The 16,774-nt window shown below is 43.1% G+C and overlaps 1 protein-coding gene across 1 annotated transcript; it reads right to left on the bottom strand.

The window, feature by feature from the left end:
- Nucleotides 1-1,506: 1,506 nt before the first annotated feature.
- RND3 (Rho family GTPase 3) lies at nucleotides 1,507-16,208 on the bottom strand. Its single transcript, XM_005153743.4, has 5 exons — nucleotides 15,865-16,208; nucleotides 15,665-15,752; nucleotides 8,120-8,229; nucleotides 6,477-6,611; nucleotides 1,507-3,600 (listed from the first exon to the last, which is right to left on the bottom strand). Exons 1-5 carry the CDS (start codon nucleotides 16,012-16,014, stop codon nucleotides 3,349-3,351), a joined length of 735 nt encoding a protein of 244 aa, XP_005153800.1. The 5' UTR covers nucleotides 16,015-16,208; the 3' UTR covers nucleotides 1,507-3,348.
- Nucleotides 16,209-16,774: the final 566 nt, after the last annotated feature.

Raw genomic sequence — 16,774 nt, 5'->3', positions numbered from 1 at the left:
GGTCTAGTGGAAGGTATCCCTGCCTGTGGCAGGGGCTTGGAACTGAAGGAGAGTTAAGGTCCCTTCCAACCCAAACGATTTATGAGTTTAAAAGTGAGGAACATGGGATGGGTTTGCTTTTGTCACCCACCTCTTCCTCACTGTGCTGGCATTCTGTTGGCTCCTGCCCCTCACTTGGAAGGATGACGCACTTGCAAGGAGGTGCTGAATTGCACATACTCAGCATGGTAAGAGCTTGCCATCCTGCTGAGGTCTATTTCTGTACTACAAACCAGCCCACTGTGTCTAGAAACACTGCTCTGCGGGGGATCCCCGGGATCTTCTGCAAGGGATGAGTGGCAGTAAAACACCTCAATTACTATAAGCTATTGCACAACTCAGTTGTGTAATGAAAGAATGGGAAAATACTGCAAAAGGGCTTTTTGGAAGTGGACAAGCCAGCTTTTTAGACGTAAGGATGATTAACCAAGCGTATCCTGCCACAGCAGCCTCACCAGAGGACTTTTTACACCACAGCAACATGTTGCTAGAGACCACCTCCTGCTCCAAGAGGAGCTGCTGCAGGGCTGATGCTTCAAGGATGTGGGAGGAGAAGCACCCCCAGGAACTCACAAGCTGCTGGAAAGGCGCTGTAACAAGGAGAGGCACCACAGACTCAGCCCAGCCCCCTCCCACCTTTCACAAACTGAGGCATTCACTCACATAATTACAGCTTCTACAAATCCTGGGAAATAAACGTGATTTGTCACCAGAAATAGAAAACCATGAGCTCAGCAAACAATGGTCACAAGCTTTAGTGAGATACCAACTGCTGGGGCTTCTGTCTGACTTCAGAGACGTGAACACACGTACTTCAGTAGACTCAAAGTGAGACATGAAAAGGCAAGGCAAGAGAGCTTCTGTGAGAGAAGACCTCATAAAGGCAGCAAGGATGATCACGATGCTGCACTCAGTGTCATGTTCTGTGTGTTTATAGTGGGCACAAAGCATGGGAAAGACCTCTTTGAGCAAGTCGAGAGGCCACATACAGAGGCATGGAGCACCTCTCCTATGGAGATTCAGTGTCATGTCCTTTGTGTCCAAATGAGAGCCCGACACTCTGCAAAGCTGATGTGTTGGGCCACCTCTTCCAAGAGAGGTTACAGAAAACACATCCCTTGGTTAAGAAACTCTATCTTTGCTGAACTCGCAGCAGGCAGCCAAGACCATCTTCTAGGAAGAACCTGATTATATGAAACCTTTTCAAAAGCAGTTTCAATACATGAGGCAAAGCAAAGGAAACCAAGCTTCGTGTTTGCTTGCTCCAGTCTCCTCTATCTGTCAGTTTCAGGAAACAACTCAGAAACCCACACCATGTAAATATAATGTCAGAGAACCCAAAGGGCTGTTGCAAGCATAAGATTGATTTCTATTCAAATCAAATCCCAATTCCCAGCAATGCCTGGCCTGTAGCTCAGTACAATTGTGTCCAAAATTCACAAGTATTAATGAACTAACACACAAAGGCCATTTCCACTACAAGTCAATCCTTTTTTTAATTCAAAGAAAAAAAATGGTATTTTAATAAATACTGCAGAAACATTAACCAAACATACAAAGTGACTTCAACAATTAAAAATAAAGTAATGAATGTCCTGCTTTAACAGTTATAACTTATTTTTCCACAATATTTAAATACAGAAAGCACTTACCAGCTATTTTGTAATACTGCCCTAAGCGCACTGTTGCATCAGTCAAAAGCTTACTGTGGTGGTAAAAATTGTCTTTTTCTGAGAAATAATCAGAATGGGGTTTGTGTTTTTTTCTTCTTTTATCAGATGAAACAGAGTGCTGGGAACATACAGAACTGAATTTTAGTTATGGTAACCCTTTACCTTTGCGCAGGTTAACATGAACACAGCTTTAACACTTCAAAAATGAAGCATTACCCTTGGGAACAAAATGCTTGTCCTCCACAAGAGATAACCACACCGGTTAGAGCTTACAGTATCCTTCTTTTGAGAGAAGCTATGAAGTTAAGTCAGTCAGTAAGCAGTTGCAAACAATTTTAAAGGCCCATTTATAATGTAACAATAGTATTCAGTAAGCAAAAAGGAATTTGACTTAACCGGTTCACCGATGTTTCATGATTGTTGTCTGGATACATATCTATTAATCTTAAAGACTAAGGGCAATATCCAGTTTCCACTGGGGACCCCTTAAGGTGTCACAGTTCTTCAGACCCTATTTCCTCACCACGAGCAAACACAGTCTGCAGCGAGAGATGGCTGCCCCAAAAATAAGAGCACCACAAAAGATAACCTGGCTTTGCTGGCTCATTCGCAGATTCTTGGGGATTTTTGCAAAGATAATTGCAGTGAACCACAACAAAGAACAGCACTTCTGTAACATGTACAGAGGGCTAGATCCTGGGACCCACCCGGCTCTCCAACTCCCTCCAGAAGAGTCTCAGGGCTTCCCCAGGTGGGCAGTAAGGCTTAACAAATTATCATGGTTGTAAAACTAAAGATCATTTGTCATCATAGCTCTTAGCACCTTTCATTTGAACCTACAGCAACATACCCACACAGTACACCAGAACTGGAGACCATTTCCACTCTAAATTACAATCACAAGGAGGAATGTCAAGTCAGAGTCCCGCAACACATAGTTTGCCCCCACACCCCAATTTGATCCATTTTAATTTCCACAGTGCGAAGACATCTATAATACTGGGAAATCTCAAATGGCTGTCTTCATTACCAACATGCCCAAGTGCAGATTGCACTGCTGTCTTGGGAAGGCAGAACTCCAGACTTCTCACATACAGTGTTTTCCTCTAGGTGATGCACAGGCCTCGGTATACTCTCCATTTTAACAATCAGCTACTAAAAAATTAGATCATATCCTTTGGAAAACCAACTATAAGGTCACAGGGATAGTTCCTTAATAAGTAGGGCATATTGATAATGTCTTCTTTAAAAAAAATATTTTAATTAAATCAAAGTGGTAGCATCCAGGAGTAGAGCGTTAATGAAAGAAACAAGCACTGACAGTGACATCTCTCCTCTGCAGTGTTATTTTTCCATTTGCCCTCTTTTCTCAGCACATTCAAACATTTTCTCTTTTGGGTTTTGTTTTGTTGTGTTTTTTGGCATTTTCTTCAGTGTATCGTTTCCTGATGCCACCTTGTTTAGAGCCATTTCTTCTCGCTGCTTAGTTCCTAAGTACAGTCTCAAACAAGAGGTGAAATCTCCATTAAAGCACTGGCATAAGCCCTCATTAAATACCATGTGGCTGTATACTTCATTGAGCCTCCACCCCTCCCAGATGCTCGCGCTTCCTCCTTCGCCAGAAAATCTAGGTCCTTCACATCACTGTGCAACTCTTTGCTTTGTCCTTTCGCAAGTCCGTTGCCACTGTGGAAAGTTCTGGCCTGCCAGGCATGTGTGAAATTCGCTTTGTTGCCCTCTGCGATTTGTTTCGTTTAACATTTTTATTTGTTTTATTCACACACGCCAAGGTGGCAACATGAAAAATGTCTCTGACACTGTTTTCTGACTGTAAGGCTGAGCATTCAATATATGTAGCTGCTCCAATCTGTTTGGCCATATTTGCACCCTAAGGGAAAAAAGAACACGCAATCAATACCAAGTTTCCACAGAGAGCCAAAGCAAACCATACAACTACTTCTCAGTGCTGCTTTCCATACACAGTGTTTTGTGAAATACAAAGCTAAAGCTCCAGCACTACAGCCAGCAGCTGATTTTGCAAAATAAACAGAGCTTTAGTTCCAAGACGCATTAAATAAGTATCCAAGCATTATCTCCAATGTTGATAAATACAAGCTGGAAGAGAAAAGATAAGCTCAGTGACCTGCAAACAACTGTAGAAAGCCAGAAGAGTAGGAGGAGGCCCTATTTAGCTATTTCACCCTTACACCTTAACTTCCATCTGTGAATCACTTGCTCAATGGGAAAGGTCTGAACCTGGCACCTTCCAGATTTAAACCCGATGTCTCCAGAGACAAAATGTATTCTGACTGCCTTAAGGGCTAGCCAGGGTGCCCAACCTGGAGTGGAGCCCATGTTACGTCTCCATGAAGGAGTCAAAGTTCACAGGCAAATGTGCTGTGGGTCTTTGAGTCAGGGATAGTTACATCAACTTGCAGCTAGAGAACAGGGGGAAAAAGAACATAGTTACATGAAGCCTTCTTTTTTTCATTTTAAGTGAATTGAAAGTCAAAGCAAGGCTACTTGTTCCAGCAGCACAAAGAAAACAACACATGACTCCAGCAAATGACAATACCATGGTATCCTGTTGTGGATTTTGCTACTGGAAGACAATACAGCATTGTGTGGAAAAATTGAGTTATTTCAATGGAATTTTACTTCCGAGGAATGAATCTTTTCATTAAGTTATGAAATCCAACCACATCCTTGATGTGCCACTCCTCACACACTCACAGGCCTAAGACAGAGGCACAAGTCAGTCCAACCCGACCTCTTTGCTCTAATCTATTTGGACTCACATCTTGAGCGTGCACTATTTGCATGGCAGTGATGCAGCCATCTTATCAATTTTAGGTTGGAGTGGCTGATAAAGGAGTATTAGTTTGTAGGACGAACCCTCCCCACAGTTAAACATCTCAACTCTTACTAACTAAGCCCAGCCTGTACCATGGAGCCTCAGAAATGTTTGCTCAGGTGTAGCTGATGAGAAACTGGCTAGCATACTGGAGGCAAGGTGTCACCATCAACTGCCTTTATCCTCCCAATGCTTCCTTATGAAATTAAGAGGAATGGGGAAAGCCCTACTAAGCTCTTTGATCCCATGACAACTTAGCAAGGCAAGGGATTTAAAAAGAAGCTGTGTACCTTGACCTCAGAGAACCCTTTCCTAAAACTAGTGCAGGAGAGCAGTGGGTTGCTTCATGACACCAGGGATTTGGCAACCTCCAATGCTCAGTTTAAGCTGTTGCTTATATAGAAAACAGAGGAAACTATGGGAGTTTACTGAAGTATAGGCTTCCCTGTAACACCTACAATTTTCCTTTTGGCTGCCAAGTAACAGCTTTTGGTTTAGCCCTTTGTCTTCAGCTGACTCTTGTTCCTAAGGGGTACAGGCTAAACTGTGACACCAGAAGAGATGTCTCCTGGGGTGAAGATTCACAAATCCACTTGTCAGACAATTTTTGATCACTGTCTGTGGAAAGGTGTGAGTTTTGGTGATTTTACTGAAGTACTTCAAAAAACGTAATACATGAAGTTGTGTATGTAATAAGTGGCAGAGTATCTCCTTATAGCTCCAGGGCTGAACATTAATATATACACATGCAACAGTGGTAGTTTGTAACTGGGATGACATCTGCAAGCAGGATTTAATGACACTTCTGAACTGGTTTACACTCGGGTAAAAACCCCCAGCATTTAGTTCCATTTGAAATTGTTTGAGATAGAGAGATGTTTAATGAATGAAGTGTGGAAAAATGCCATAAGCAGCATAAGCCATCACAGTGGAACACCCAGTGTTATATTTTAATCAAGATACTCAGTTTATGGTATCTTTGTGTTTTCCAACTCAAACATGCTGCAGGATACTGCATTATTAGTAACCGCATATTAGGAGCGGTTGGTCTGGAAAACCTGAGGTTGGGGATGAAACACCAAGAATTAGGCAACAGCATAAGATATACACACTAGCTAAAGTTACTTTTGGAAGTACCATTCTTGCTCTTATAGCCTGTAGGGTGTATCTGAAAGCAGCACTGTGATTCAGCTGCAATGCATGATACATATGTGTGAGTAAGAAGGGGAAGTTTAACTTAAAGGTTTCTCTATCTGCTGTTCTCTATCTGCTGCTCTCCATGGCCTGATTCCTTTCCCTTTCATCTCAGTCTCTCTATCCTTCAAACTTCTGATTTCTCCAGCAGCAGCAGAGAACAGCTGCCAAGAATTAAGACATTTTCTGGATTTGCTGTCACCTTCAGAGGGAGCTGCAAGATGCCTTCACAGGTGTTTTAAAGCAACAAGATTTTAAAAAGGACAGATTATATGCAATACTTGTCTGTCACAATGCTAAAGTCCAATGAATGACATTCAAATCTAAATACAATGATTTCACTAATTCATCATTATATAAACACCTCTCAGTTACTGTTTTGGCACAGAAAAGCAGTAAGCTTACTTTCAATTAACTTAAAAGTTAATTGAGCTTAACTTAAAAGGCTCTTTGCAACTAACAAGGCTACCACCTTATGATGATTGAAGCATGCATTGTGGAGCAGCATGATTTTCTACTGCATCCAGTTCATGGAATTCACTTTGCCTTTACCTGCAACAGCTTTCAAATTCACCTCCATCTCCCAGCAGAGTGCACATCTGCCTTAAAGGATGTACTCATACAAACAACATGAAGAAGTTGTTCATAAAGATGACTACGATAATAGAAAAGTTTTATTTTCCACCCTTAAGTACAAAGAAGGACATGGCACATACCTGATCATAGGACACAGGTGTCTGTCTGTGGTTGGAAAGTTCCACTAGTGTGCTTACATCTGTGCGCAGATCTGACTTGCAACCAACCAAAAGCATTTTGGTGTTTGGACAAAACTCCTGTATTTCACCCTTCCACTGCAAAATTTTAGGTTGTTATTATAGTCAAACAGTTGAACATTTAAATCCAAAGCAGCAATGGATACAAGATGAAGTTTAATAAATTTTGACATTTTATTTGGAAATATGTAATAGCTGCATCTACCTTCAAGCTAATTTCTTATGGCATTAGTTCTAGCAGAATCTGGTCAGGGATGAAATCTTACAATCTCGTACACTCATTAATTCCACTGATATACTAATCAAGACGGAATGAATTGAGATTGTTTGCCTCCATGAGTAAAGGTTTGGATATCTGTCACTTCTCAAGCAGTAAACACCCAGCCATTGCCACAGGCAGACAGGAACCAATGAAACCTGGTGCCACCACATTCAATAGCTCATGAAGACAGAGCTAGAGGCAGGTCTTGCATGCAAAAATGTTGCTATCTATTAGCCTGTGGCTAAATCCTCACGCCTAAAACTAACACAACTCTGCCAAGGGCTCAGTTTCTGTGATACTTTCCTCAGGTTTCTTTCCCTCTACACTGTTATTCTGAGAACATAAGAAAGCCAAATGCTTCCCAGCATAATTTGAACAGTTCATGCAATCCCTAAAACTTAAAAATATAATTTGAGTTTAAAAGCACATTAAGAAAACTCTCTTACAGAATTAAGCAACAGTATAGTAACCAACATTATCAGAGACAGAAAAAAAAAAGGCAGTTCTAGATGCTTGCTGGCACAGTTAGTAGCTGGAGAAAAATCTTCAGTATTTTCTGTAGCCTATTCAGAAGATTGTATGGCACTTGATTCCCAGTGACACAAGAATCACTGGCCCCAGCTACAAAAAGAAAAAGGAACTTCAGGTCATTAAACCTTAAAGATAACACTGCAAAGTTGAGTCATGCTCAGTGACCAAGGAGAGGACCACAACCACTTTGCAAACAGAGCATGACTATCCAGATTCAATGTTTTAATTCAGGGAAGTCTGGCACTGAATCTCAGATCAATGAGCTTGTGAAAAAATCTGAACTCTGGCGCATGATTCCATTTCTATGCCACTGCTAGGTCTTCTGGTGGCTTCCAGAAGCATTTTTCACTGGCTCCTTCTAACTTCGGGCTGAGAAATGATGTAAAGCCATGGCAAATGTCCAAACACTCAGCAGGCACATCTTAGCCACCTTTGCAACACAGAAAAGTTTCTCAATCTTGTCTGTTATATGAACATAATGTGAGACAATTTCTTGCTGCACCCAGCCTTGCACCTCACACCACCCTAAACAATTCACTAGTGTCTAAAGGCTGAAGAATGAGAACTTACTTCACCCCTAAGTATCCATTAGGGAGGGAGGTTTTGTTTTCAATTAACATTCATCCCTTTCAAACAAATTATCTCATTCTACCAGTGCACAGCACAGTCCTGTCATCTCTGCATTAAAAGAAACAAAATGAAGTTTCCAAAGTACAGAACAGCACCACTCTTCAGAGATTTAAGGACAAGCTACTCATACAGTTCTGTACTCAAATGTTTCTCAAACACTTGCCTTTTTTAGCACACTGTCAAGAGTTTCTGGCCGACTGATGTCAAAGCAAATCAGGACAGCATCAGAATCTGGATAGGAGAGTGGGCGGACATTGTCGTAATAAGGAGACCCTGCAGGGAAGCAAACGGCAGTTTTATTAGTTTAGATTTTTTACTTTCTGCAGTCATTCAAGCCTATTCAGTAAGTTTAAAAAGGTTTAGTGAAGCTCTGTAATAGCATCTAGCTACCATTTTTTCTTCAATAGCACTGTATTCCCAAAACACTCATTGCAGTTGCTCATTTCCCCACTTTCCTTTTGTTTCTCACCTACAAAAGCACGCCTTCCCCAAATAATTAAGAGTGATGGCACCCCAGTGATCCATTTCCAACCAAAAACCTTGTGATGCCCCTAATAACAAGAAAAGGGAAATTGGGTCAGCCCAAGTTTAAGTCCCAGCATTAACCTGTGGGGGTTTGACTTTGAGAACAAACCCTCAACCTCCAAAAGGCTTCTTCAAAGCATATTAGTCACAGTTGCACCTTCATGGAAAAAAATTAGGCAGTTTTGAAACAAATTGGCTTTGAGTCTTCTAAACTTCATTTAAAACAAATAGCTCCAAGTGCAAAAAGCATCTTTAATTGTCACAGGTATAAGTAGTTTTTAGAAGAAACTCTTGCTTTAAATTAAAGCATCTGTTGCAATACTTCAGCAGAAAAGAATCCCAATCCTGTATACAGGCATGCAATTTAACTGTCACAAAAAGCCTCACCAATCTGTAAACCAAAATATACTGGCAATAAATATTTATGTTTAGCCCATAAAACAGATTTTTATCAATGAGATCAAAGCTAATCTAGTAATCTGATTGAATATAAGTAGGTTCAATACTGGCTTCGTGCACACTTTACTTACAGAGCTTTTTTCTTTCAGAAATGTCATGTTGTGTGGAGTTGCAGCTATACCTCCAGAGTCAGAAATCATAGAATCATAGAATAGTTAGGCTTGAAAAGGACTTAAGATCATCTAGTTCCAACCCCCCTGTCATGGGCAGGGACACCTCACACTAAACCATATCACCCAAGGCTTCATCCAACCTGGCCTTGAACACTGCCAGGGATGGAGCATTCACAACCTCCCTGGGCAACCCATTCCAGTGCCTCACCACCCTAACAATAAAAAATTTCTTCCTTATATCCAATCTAAACCTCTGCTGTTTAAGTTTCAACCCGTTACCCGTTGTCCTGTCACTACAGTCCCTAACGAATCTCCCTTTATCATCTGAGGACCCTGGTTACCAGATTAGGGGGGAAAAAAATGTTTCTTCTTCTAAGAAGTGCCAGTCACTAAGCCACACTTGGTTTGGTCCCAACTCTGTTGAAGCTTCACTTACTGAGAAGAATGCATTTCTGATTAAGAAGGGTACTTAAACAGTTAAGTGGTCCAACAGGTTAAGGGCTTAGGCTTTAATTCATTTTTTTAGTCATACATTCCTATTTCTGTATTTTCTCAAGAACCTAAAATACAGCATCAAACAATGTAACAAGGCTAGAGCTTTCCAGAGTTTTGGGGTTATCGGCTAATTATACCACCAATTTTCCAACTATCTAGAACTAATTGGCTGCAAGATCTCAGAGACTGAGCACACTATTAACTGGATTAGAGAAATTCCTCAAGTTTTTAACTGACAGACAGCTCATGCTGTTGCACAAAGCAGAGCAGGGAATGGTGTGAACGTATCGCAGATGACTTTGGTTGGACAGCTTATACTGGAAGAAAGGAGTCAAGAATCCTAGGAATGTTGTTTTTGAAATGAAGAGTAACACATGGGGAATGAAGCATTACCAAACTAGGTAGCAGAAGGTGATCTGTTGGACAAGACTATTTTATTCAAATGCTCATCTTCATAAATGATGTCAGTCTAACAAAGAGGCAGCTGTCAAAAACTGCTCTTCAAAAAACAAGTTAGCTGTCTTCAGCAGTAAATGACATGCTAGAAAGAAGTCTAAGCATGCTGACTGAGCTGACCACTAGTTAGCTATTCATTTGAGCTCAGCTTTGCTTGCAGTGATTATCAATAAGCATTTTCCACTACTAATTATTTCCCAGCTATCTCCAGCACTACTATTACAGTGTCTCCATCCTGCAGCCCCAGGGCCAAGTTATTTATCCCAGAGCTTCGGGGCAAGTTATTTGCCCTGGCCAGGTAAACTGCAGAGCAGCATGCCGTTAACTAGCCACCTGCACTGCTCCACAACCTGTGACTGGCCATAGCACAGACTGCTGCCCAGCCACCAGCCTGCATGCTGGTGAGAGCCACTGCCTGGCTATAGCCCATCTCCCTGCCAAGCTCCAGCAAGTAAGGGCAGGATTGAAGATTAATGCTTGGCCACATAGTTGCTGGCTAGAAAGGAGTCTCAAAAAAGCCTCACCCAGAAACTAATTCCTTAGACACATACCTATCTTCTCACGCACCAATCTTCAGGGATACAACACACCATATATGTCCATTAGCACATATTTATGTACACATACAGTCACCACCTCCAGCCCAGAGACTCCTTTCTACTGTGTCAGCTGTAGCTGTTTGTTTTGAGGGTTCTTCTTTTTAGGTTTTCCTTCTGAACCTCTCATATTAAAGATGCTGAGCTGGAGTAAGTGAACTTTTACTGGTCGTCCATCTACTCAGATGCAAGCTAGGAGGAATATTTGACACCACCTTTTCTTCAGGGTAGTGTGTGGCAGAACAAATGGGAACCATTTAAAATTACTTGGGCTGCAGTATCAACAAAGAAAGTTTCCTGGTCTCATTCAGCAGCAATAACTGAACCTTTATTACCGTGCAAATAAAGAGGTGCTAAAGCCCTCACTGTACAAGCCCATTCAATCTGGCATTTCATCGTTTCGCCCAGAGAAACCCTCAGAAGCCAGGAATCCCAGGAATGAGGCTCAAGTCTGAACAGACAACTTGAGCACAGCCCAGTATGGCTGTTCTTTCTTTTTCAAGTTAGTCTGCAGATTTGAAGCCATGCCAACCCTAGAAAACAAAAGGAGAATGTAGAGCTACAGCAGTGGTATTTTGGGGGGGGAGGGGGGGGGGGGGCGGCGGAGGGAGGAGGGGGAAGCTTATTTGTTGTTTGTGATTCTGTTCCTACAAAATAAGAGATTTTTTGTCAAGGACAATGATGATTTTTCAACTTTATTAAGGAATTGCTGACAACACTGTAGGTCATCTTACCCTGTGATACAAAAATAATCCAGCTGCAATACCTCTTTTTTAAACTGTTTGGCACCTTAAAGCCAAAAGAATTTAACATTAAGAATGATCTACTTTTAAAGTCTTATTTTTCATTTGAAGTACAACATACGTTCAGCTTTTAAAGTGAAATAAAGCCCTCTCCAGCAATATAGTTGGGTTTGGTCTACAAAACACACCAAGCTTAGGCTTAAATGTTATCTCGATAAATAGTAGAATTACATTGTTAAAAGTTAAAGCACACTTAATTTTGATGGCTTAGTACTACTCTTAAGACACTAGATCACAGAGAAGCCCTATTTGTTTGCAAGATCCAAAGCCACCACCAGTTCCAAGCAGGAACATTCAGCCCCACATCCCACACCTATGGAGATGAACCTGAGCGGCTCCTGCTCATCGCACTACTCAGCCTCTGCTTGCTGGCAGGCCCTAAGGGAAGCGGTGCTCAGTAACAGGCAAGACTACTATTTACACACCACCAAGCAGCCATCAGGCATTCGTCTTTGTAGCCTTTTGGACTCCAGTCAACTGAAAGAACAACAGATGAACAGCAGCATTCTCACTCCCAAACCCTTGGGCTCACTAATTATCAGCTACATAGAAAACACATCAAATACTGCAGGGCTGCTCTAAGTAGCTGATTCACTGCTCGTGGCTTTCCTCCTTCAATATCCACCTTGGCTGTTTTGGAGAAAACGCAGGTGGATTCTGTATACTGAGCATCACAGAACATGTCACCTCCAAGCACAGGAATATCACAATATTCATGGCCTTTTGAGTGTTTACATTTCTGCACCTCAAACAGAAAACAGGGTTTCAGTAGATGACCTGGGATTCCCAGTTACCTATTCTATTTCCCCTCTAAAGGGAAAAACTCCCAGCTACTAAAGACTAGTTACTCCTACTCCACCATGAAAAAAAAAGGCATCAAAAGGCTGAGTCCAGCAAACTTCTCAAGTAAAGTGGAAGGCAAAGACAAACTTTTATAATCCTTATTGCTATGTATGTTTAATCATAATTTCAGCACAAAAATCCGTGATTAATATTACGTTTCTATATGGACACTGCATAGATTGTACAATTTCAAATCACAGTAAAACTAACTTGACTTAATGCTCTAAGGCCTTTCTGGATTTAATTATATGCTAATCTCCAGCAATGTATAAGTATTTATGCCCCTGTTGAGAATTATTTTATTGGTGTATCCTGTACAGTTTCCATAGTTCAACCAATAAACTCCTCTAAAATGTTTTAAGGAGACACAGGTATATATACCTAATTAATGGTATGTGATTTCTATGCCACAACTGGTGATGTACTGGCAAGAATATAAATATCAAAGCAGTTGCTTTAAATGGAGGAAGCCAAAACCTCAGTAAATACACATTAGATCATGCCTGTGGTAGACAAAGCTGTCTAATACAGGAATGCTCTTCACAGTGTCTATGAGAGTACATGATGAAGCTTTAACCTGAAGAAACTTCTACTACTTTACCTAGCAAAATACGTGCACAGCTCTCAAACAGCTCAAAACTGCCATACTATGCTACCACAGAGTGGAGTAATTTATGGTGTAGTTAGACTGCAACCAGACATTCCTGCTTTGAAAGAAGGGTTGGTAGTACAAAAACCAATTGAAATTCAAGTTGGCAAGTGCTTTCCTTAATGCTGTGGCTAATTTAAATCCTTACAATGACTTGCAGAACTAGGCAGTACCAGAAAAATATTTGAATAATGAATCTTCCCATTCCACTCTTACAAGAGTGTTTTGTTCCATATTTCTAGGGGCACATCCAAGATAGGACATTTTAAAGCTACCTGTAAATTTACTGGGAAGTTTTGGTGTATCAACTGTGTGACTCTCTCCATTTTGTATTTAAGAATTCTCTAGTAAAAAACACATTATTATAGACAGGATTATAAATTAAAACTCATGACTGCAAGTCCTGTTCTCACCCTAACACAAGACTATTTTAAACAATGCCATCAGCTTTTCCCATTTTCTCAGTAAGCAAAAACACCATTCTCCAAGTGGCAGTATTTCCTTCCAAATGATTCAGTGAAAAGAACGACATTAACTTAAGTTAGGGACTAATCTGCAAGGCATTCTCCCACTTGAAATAGTGTTAAAGATGTATACTAAATACTGATCAAGTAATCTTGAAATAGCTGCAGTATATTGCAATTAAACTCAGCTAAACAGCATCCTTACCCCCTCCCCCAGGAGATACTGAAGTATCTCAAATACCTTCAACTGTTACCTCACCCCTGTAGCAATGGATGTTGCCTTCCATTAGTATTCAGCAGTTAATTAGTCATATTTTTAAGTTAACTAGATCTAGTCCTGCTTTAAAAAATGGTATTAAGACATTTATTCTAATTCAGCAGAGGATTATGACAAAGACTGCTAAAAAATAAATTGCCAAGAATTTAAGCTAATGCCAAAACATTATCTTCTGATGTCTTTTATCTGGTGATGGGATTTTGCATTGGGTTGATGGGTTTGGGTAGTGTTTGTTCCTGCAGTCAGTGAGAAGGGCTGTTGACAGAGAGGTAATTCTTCACCTGAAGAGTCCCACAACTAGAAGATCCACAGTAGTACTTTGTAAGACCAAGCACTGGATCTTTCAACCATTTCCTCTTCAGTTTTGGATTGCAGACATATCAGCCACTTGATCTGAAGCTTCTGACTCAAGTCAAATTTTCTAATAGTTCCAGGACAGGCCTGAGAAGATGACGTGCACATGCAAAGGCTGGCAGGTGTTCCTTCCACTGCTTTTGTCTTTTGAAGTGCTACACAATATTCCATTACATGGGTGTCTCCAGTCTGACATACAGATTCCAAACCTTCCCCTACCAAACAACTTAACCTACAATCCTGTTGTATTTTAATAGCTAAGATAACATTTTCCAAAATAACTTCACTATTAATTTTTAATAAGCCCTCACTCCATAGTTTGTTACAGCCAGATTAGTAATCAGGATGAAAGCTCAAACCAGACACACACTAGAATTCTGCAAGTCTTACTTGGCATGAGATGAAGAAAAAAATCAGTTCAGAGCTACGCTGATACTGGTTGTGGGCGCAAAGACTGCCTTTTCCCAGTAATCGTGTTGCAAGAATTTGGAATCATTTCCTGAACAGCAAGAGGAAAAAGCCAACTCTGCCTTAACTCCTTTTTTTAACAGGAGATTAGCATTTTAGTTTCTGGTAAAAGGACTGCTGTCACATTTAGAAGGAGCTGCTATCTACACAACTTCCCCAAAGAAGAAAGGGCCTGTAATTCTGTCAAGCCCCTCCAGCTTTTTTCCAGTGAATTCTGACAAACAATCCCGATCCACACCTGTGTTAACGGTTCAGTGTCCTTTATACTGACCACCTCCCCCAGAGCACAGAAGTACTGCAGACTCACTGGCTGTCCACACTCCAGCACTGAGGTGGCAAACTCAGGGGCTCATCCTCACTGCACTGGCAGTAAACTTAGTCCGAGCATCAATGACAGCAGGATCTAGAGTTGTTCCTGGCCTACCATGGGATCTAAGATAGCCAAGCACCAAGAACCTCAACCTTTGAGGCAGGTGACCCAGTGTTTTTGACGTGGCCACTTAAGGTACAACTGGAAGAATGACAAAGATGACCTTAACCACTACTCTTGACATGTAAGAAAGGACAGTTCCCCCTGCATCCTCAGAGGGCCAGAGATGCCTACCTCCCTTATCTTTCTGGGCTTTAAAGACTCTAAATCACGGGGGGGGGGGGGGAGGGGGGGGAAATTAGTACTTTATCTTGTAGGAATCTAAACAGGCATTAAGGAGCCACAAGGAACTCCGATGCAAGCTGATGTAATTTACCATTAGCATGTATAACCACCTCTTCGCTCTTCTACTAGGTAAAGCGGGGCACCTCAGCGGCAGAGGAACAAAGGTATCCCCCCTTGGAGCTCCTTGGATAAGCTCCTTCCAGTCAGGCAGGTGGGAACACGTACCCCTGCCCTGCCTGCCTTCCCCTGCAATGCTGACAAATCGCTTAATGGAGGGCTGTCCACACCCTTTTCCCTTCCCAAGTATATGGCTAAAGTATACCTCAGGATTTAAAACAAACAAACAACAACACAGCCGAGCAGCAGCCTCCCGTCTCTCACAGCGGTCGCTCTTCTCTGGAAATAGGCACCCCCGCCACGGCGCGGCGGTGAGGGGCTGCGGGGCCACAGGGACGGTCTCCTCCCCTCCCCAGCTCCCCCGACCGACAGGGGCTGCGCTCCTCACCGATTTACCACACACACCCCGCCTTCGCCCTCAGGGGAGCGCTTACCCGAGGTGTCCCAGAGGCTGAGCTCGATCCGCTGCGTGTCGATCTCAAAGCTGGCCGTATAGTTCTCGAAGACCGTGGGGACGTAGCTCTGCCAGGAGACACCGCACAGTCAGCCCGCGCCCACCGCCCCTGGCCCGAGCCCGAGCCCCAGCCCCATCCACAACCCGGCCCGGCCCCGGTCCCGGTCCGCCCCGACCCACCTCGGGAAAGCAGTCCTTGGCGAAAACGTGTAGCAACGCTGTTTTACCGCACTGGCTGTCCCCGACCACCACGATCTTGCACTTTACGTTCTGGTTGGGATCCATCACAGCCTTGCTCGATAACTTCTGGCTCGCTCTTCTTTCCTTCATTGATCTCGGCTTAAGTCCCTCGGGCGGCCACAACAATAAAAAAATACCCCCAAAACAAACAAAACAACAAAAAAACCAAACTACACAAACTCGGTTCCCCCCAGAAAAAGATAAAAATAATCCTAAAAACAACTAAAAAACCCCCACAGCAAACACCCCGGCAGAGGCGGCAACGCGCCCTGCCACCCGCCGGTCCCGCGCTGACTGCTTTGTCCCCCCGCCACCCGCCTCTAGTTATAGTCTCGCATCCGCCAATCACAGCCCTCTGCTGGTGCGAGGCCCGCCCCCTCGCCGCTCGCTGCGGGCAGGCCGCCGGAGCATCGTGCCCCCTAGGGGTGGCGCCGTAGACCCGAGCGGGAGTGAGGACCGCGGTGGGGTAGGGGGGGTTTGGGGTCCCTTGTTGGGAGCCCCTCAGCCTGGTAGGTCCCGCTGCTCTCCTGGCTCTCCGCGGCCGCCCATCCGCCGGAGGCTGGGGTGAGCCCGTGGTGGCGGCAGGCCGGTGTCATCCTCTCAGAGGCCTGGTGTGGGGCAACGCGTGGAGTAAAGAGTGGTCTTTGTGGTGGTTTTCTGCTCGTTTTATATAGGCCGTCTGTGCTTCGTGGCCTCCAGAGGGGCGGCGAGGCACGCGGGGCCCCCTGCACCCTCCCTCGCGTCCTCCTGCCGTCCTCCCCCCGGGTCCCCCACAGGTCCAGCTGGGGAGAGCCACTCTCCTTTGGCCCTGGCTGCACCGCAGGAGGGTTTTGTTGTTTGAAACATAGTC

The sequence above is a fragment of the Melopsittacus undulatus genome, chromosome 4, assembly GCF_012275295.1.
Source record: "Melopsittacus undulatus isolate bMelUnd1 chromosome 4, bMelUnd1.mat.Z, whole genome shotgun sequence".
Taxonomy (NCBI): Eukaryota; Metazoa; Chordata; class Aves; order Psittaciformes; family Psittaculidae; genus Melopsittacus; species Melopsittacus undulatus.
This window is presented reverse-complemented; position numbering and strand designations above follow the sequence as displayed.

Bases quoted from the DNA above. Each gene is read 5' to 3' on its own strand.
- RND3 (XM_005153743.4), bottom strand. From the start codon at position 16,014: ATGAAGGAAAGAAGAGCGAGCCAGAAGTTATCGAGCAAGGCTGTGATG. The intron at 15,753-15,864 runs GTGGGTCGGGGC...GTCTCCTGGCAG, and splicing joins CCAAGGACTGCTTTCCCGAG to AGCTACGTCCCCACGGTCTT. The intron at 8,230-15,664 runs GTAAGCGCTCCC...GCTTCCCTGCAG, and splicing joins CAGCCTCTGGGACACCTCGG to GGTCTCCTTATTACGACAAT.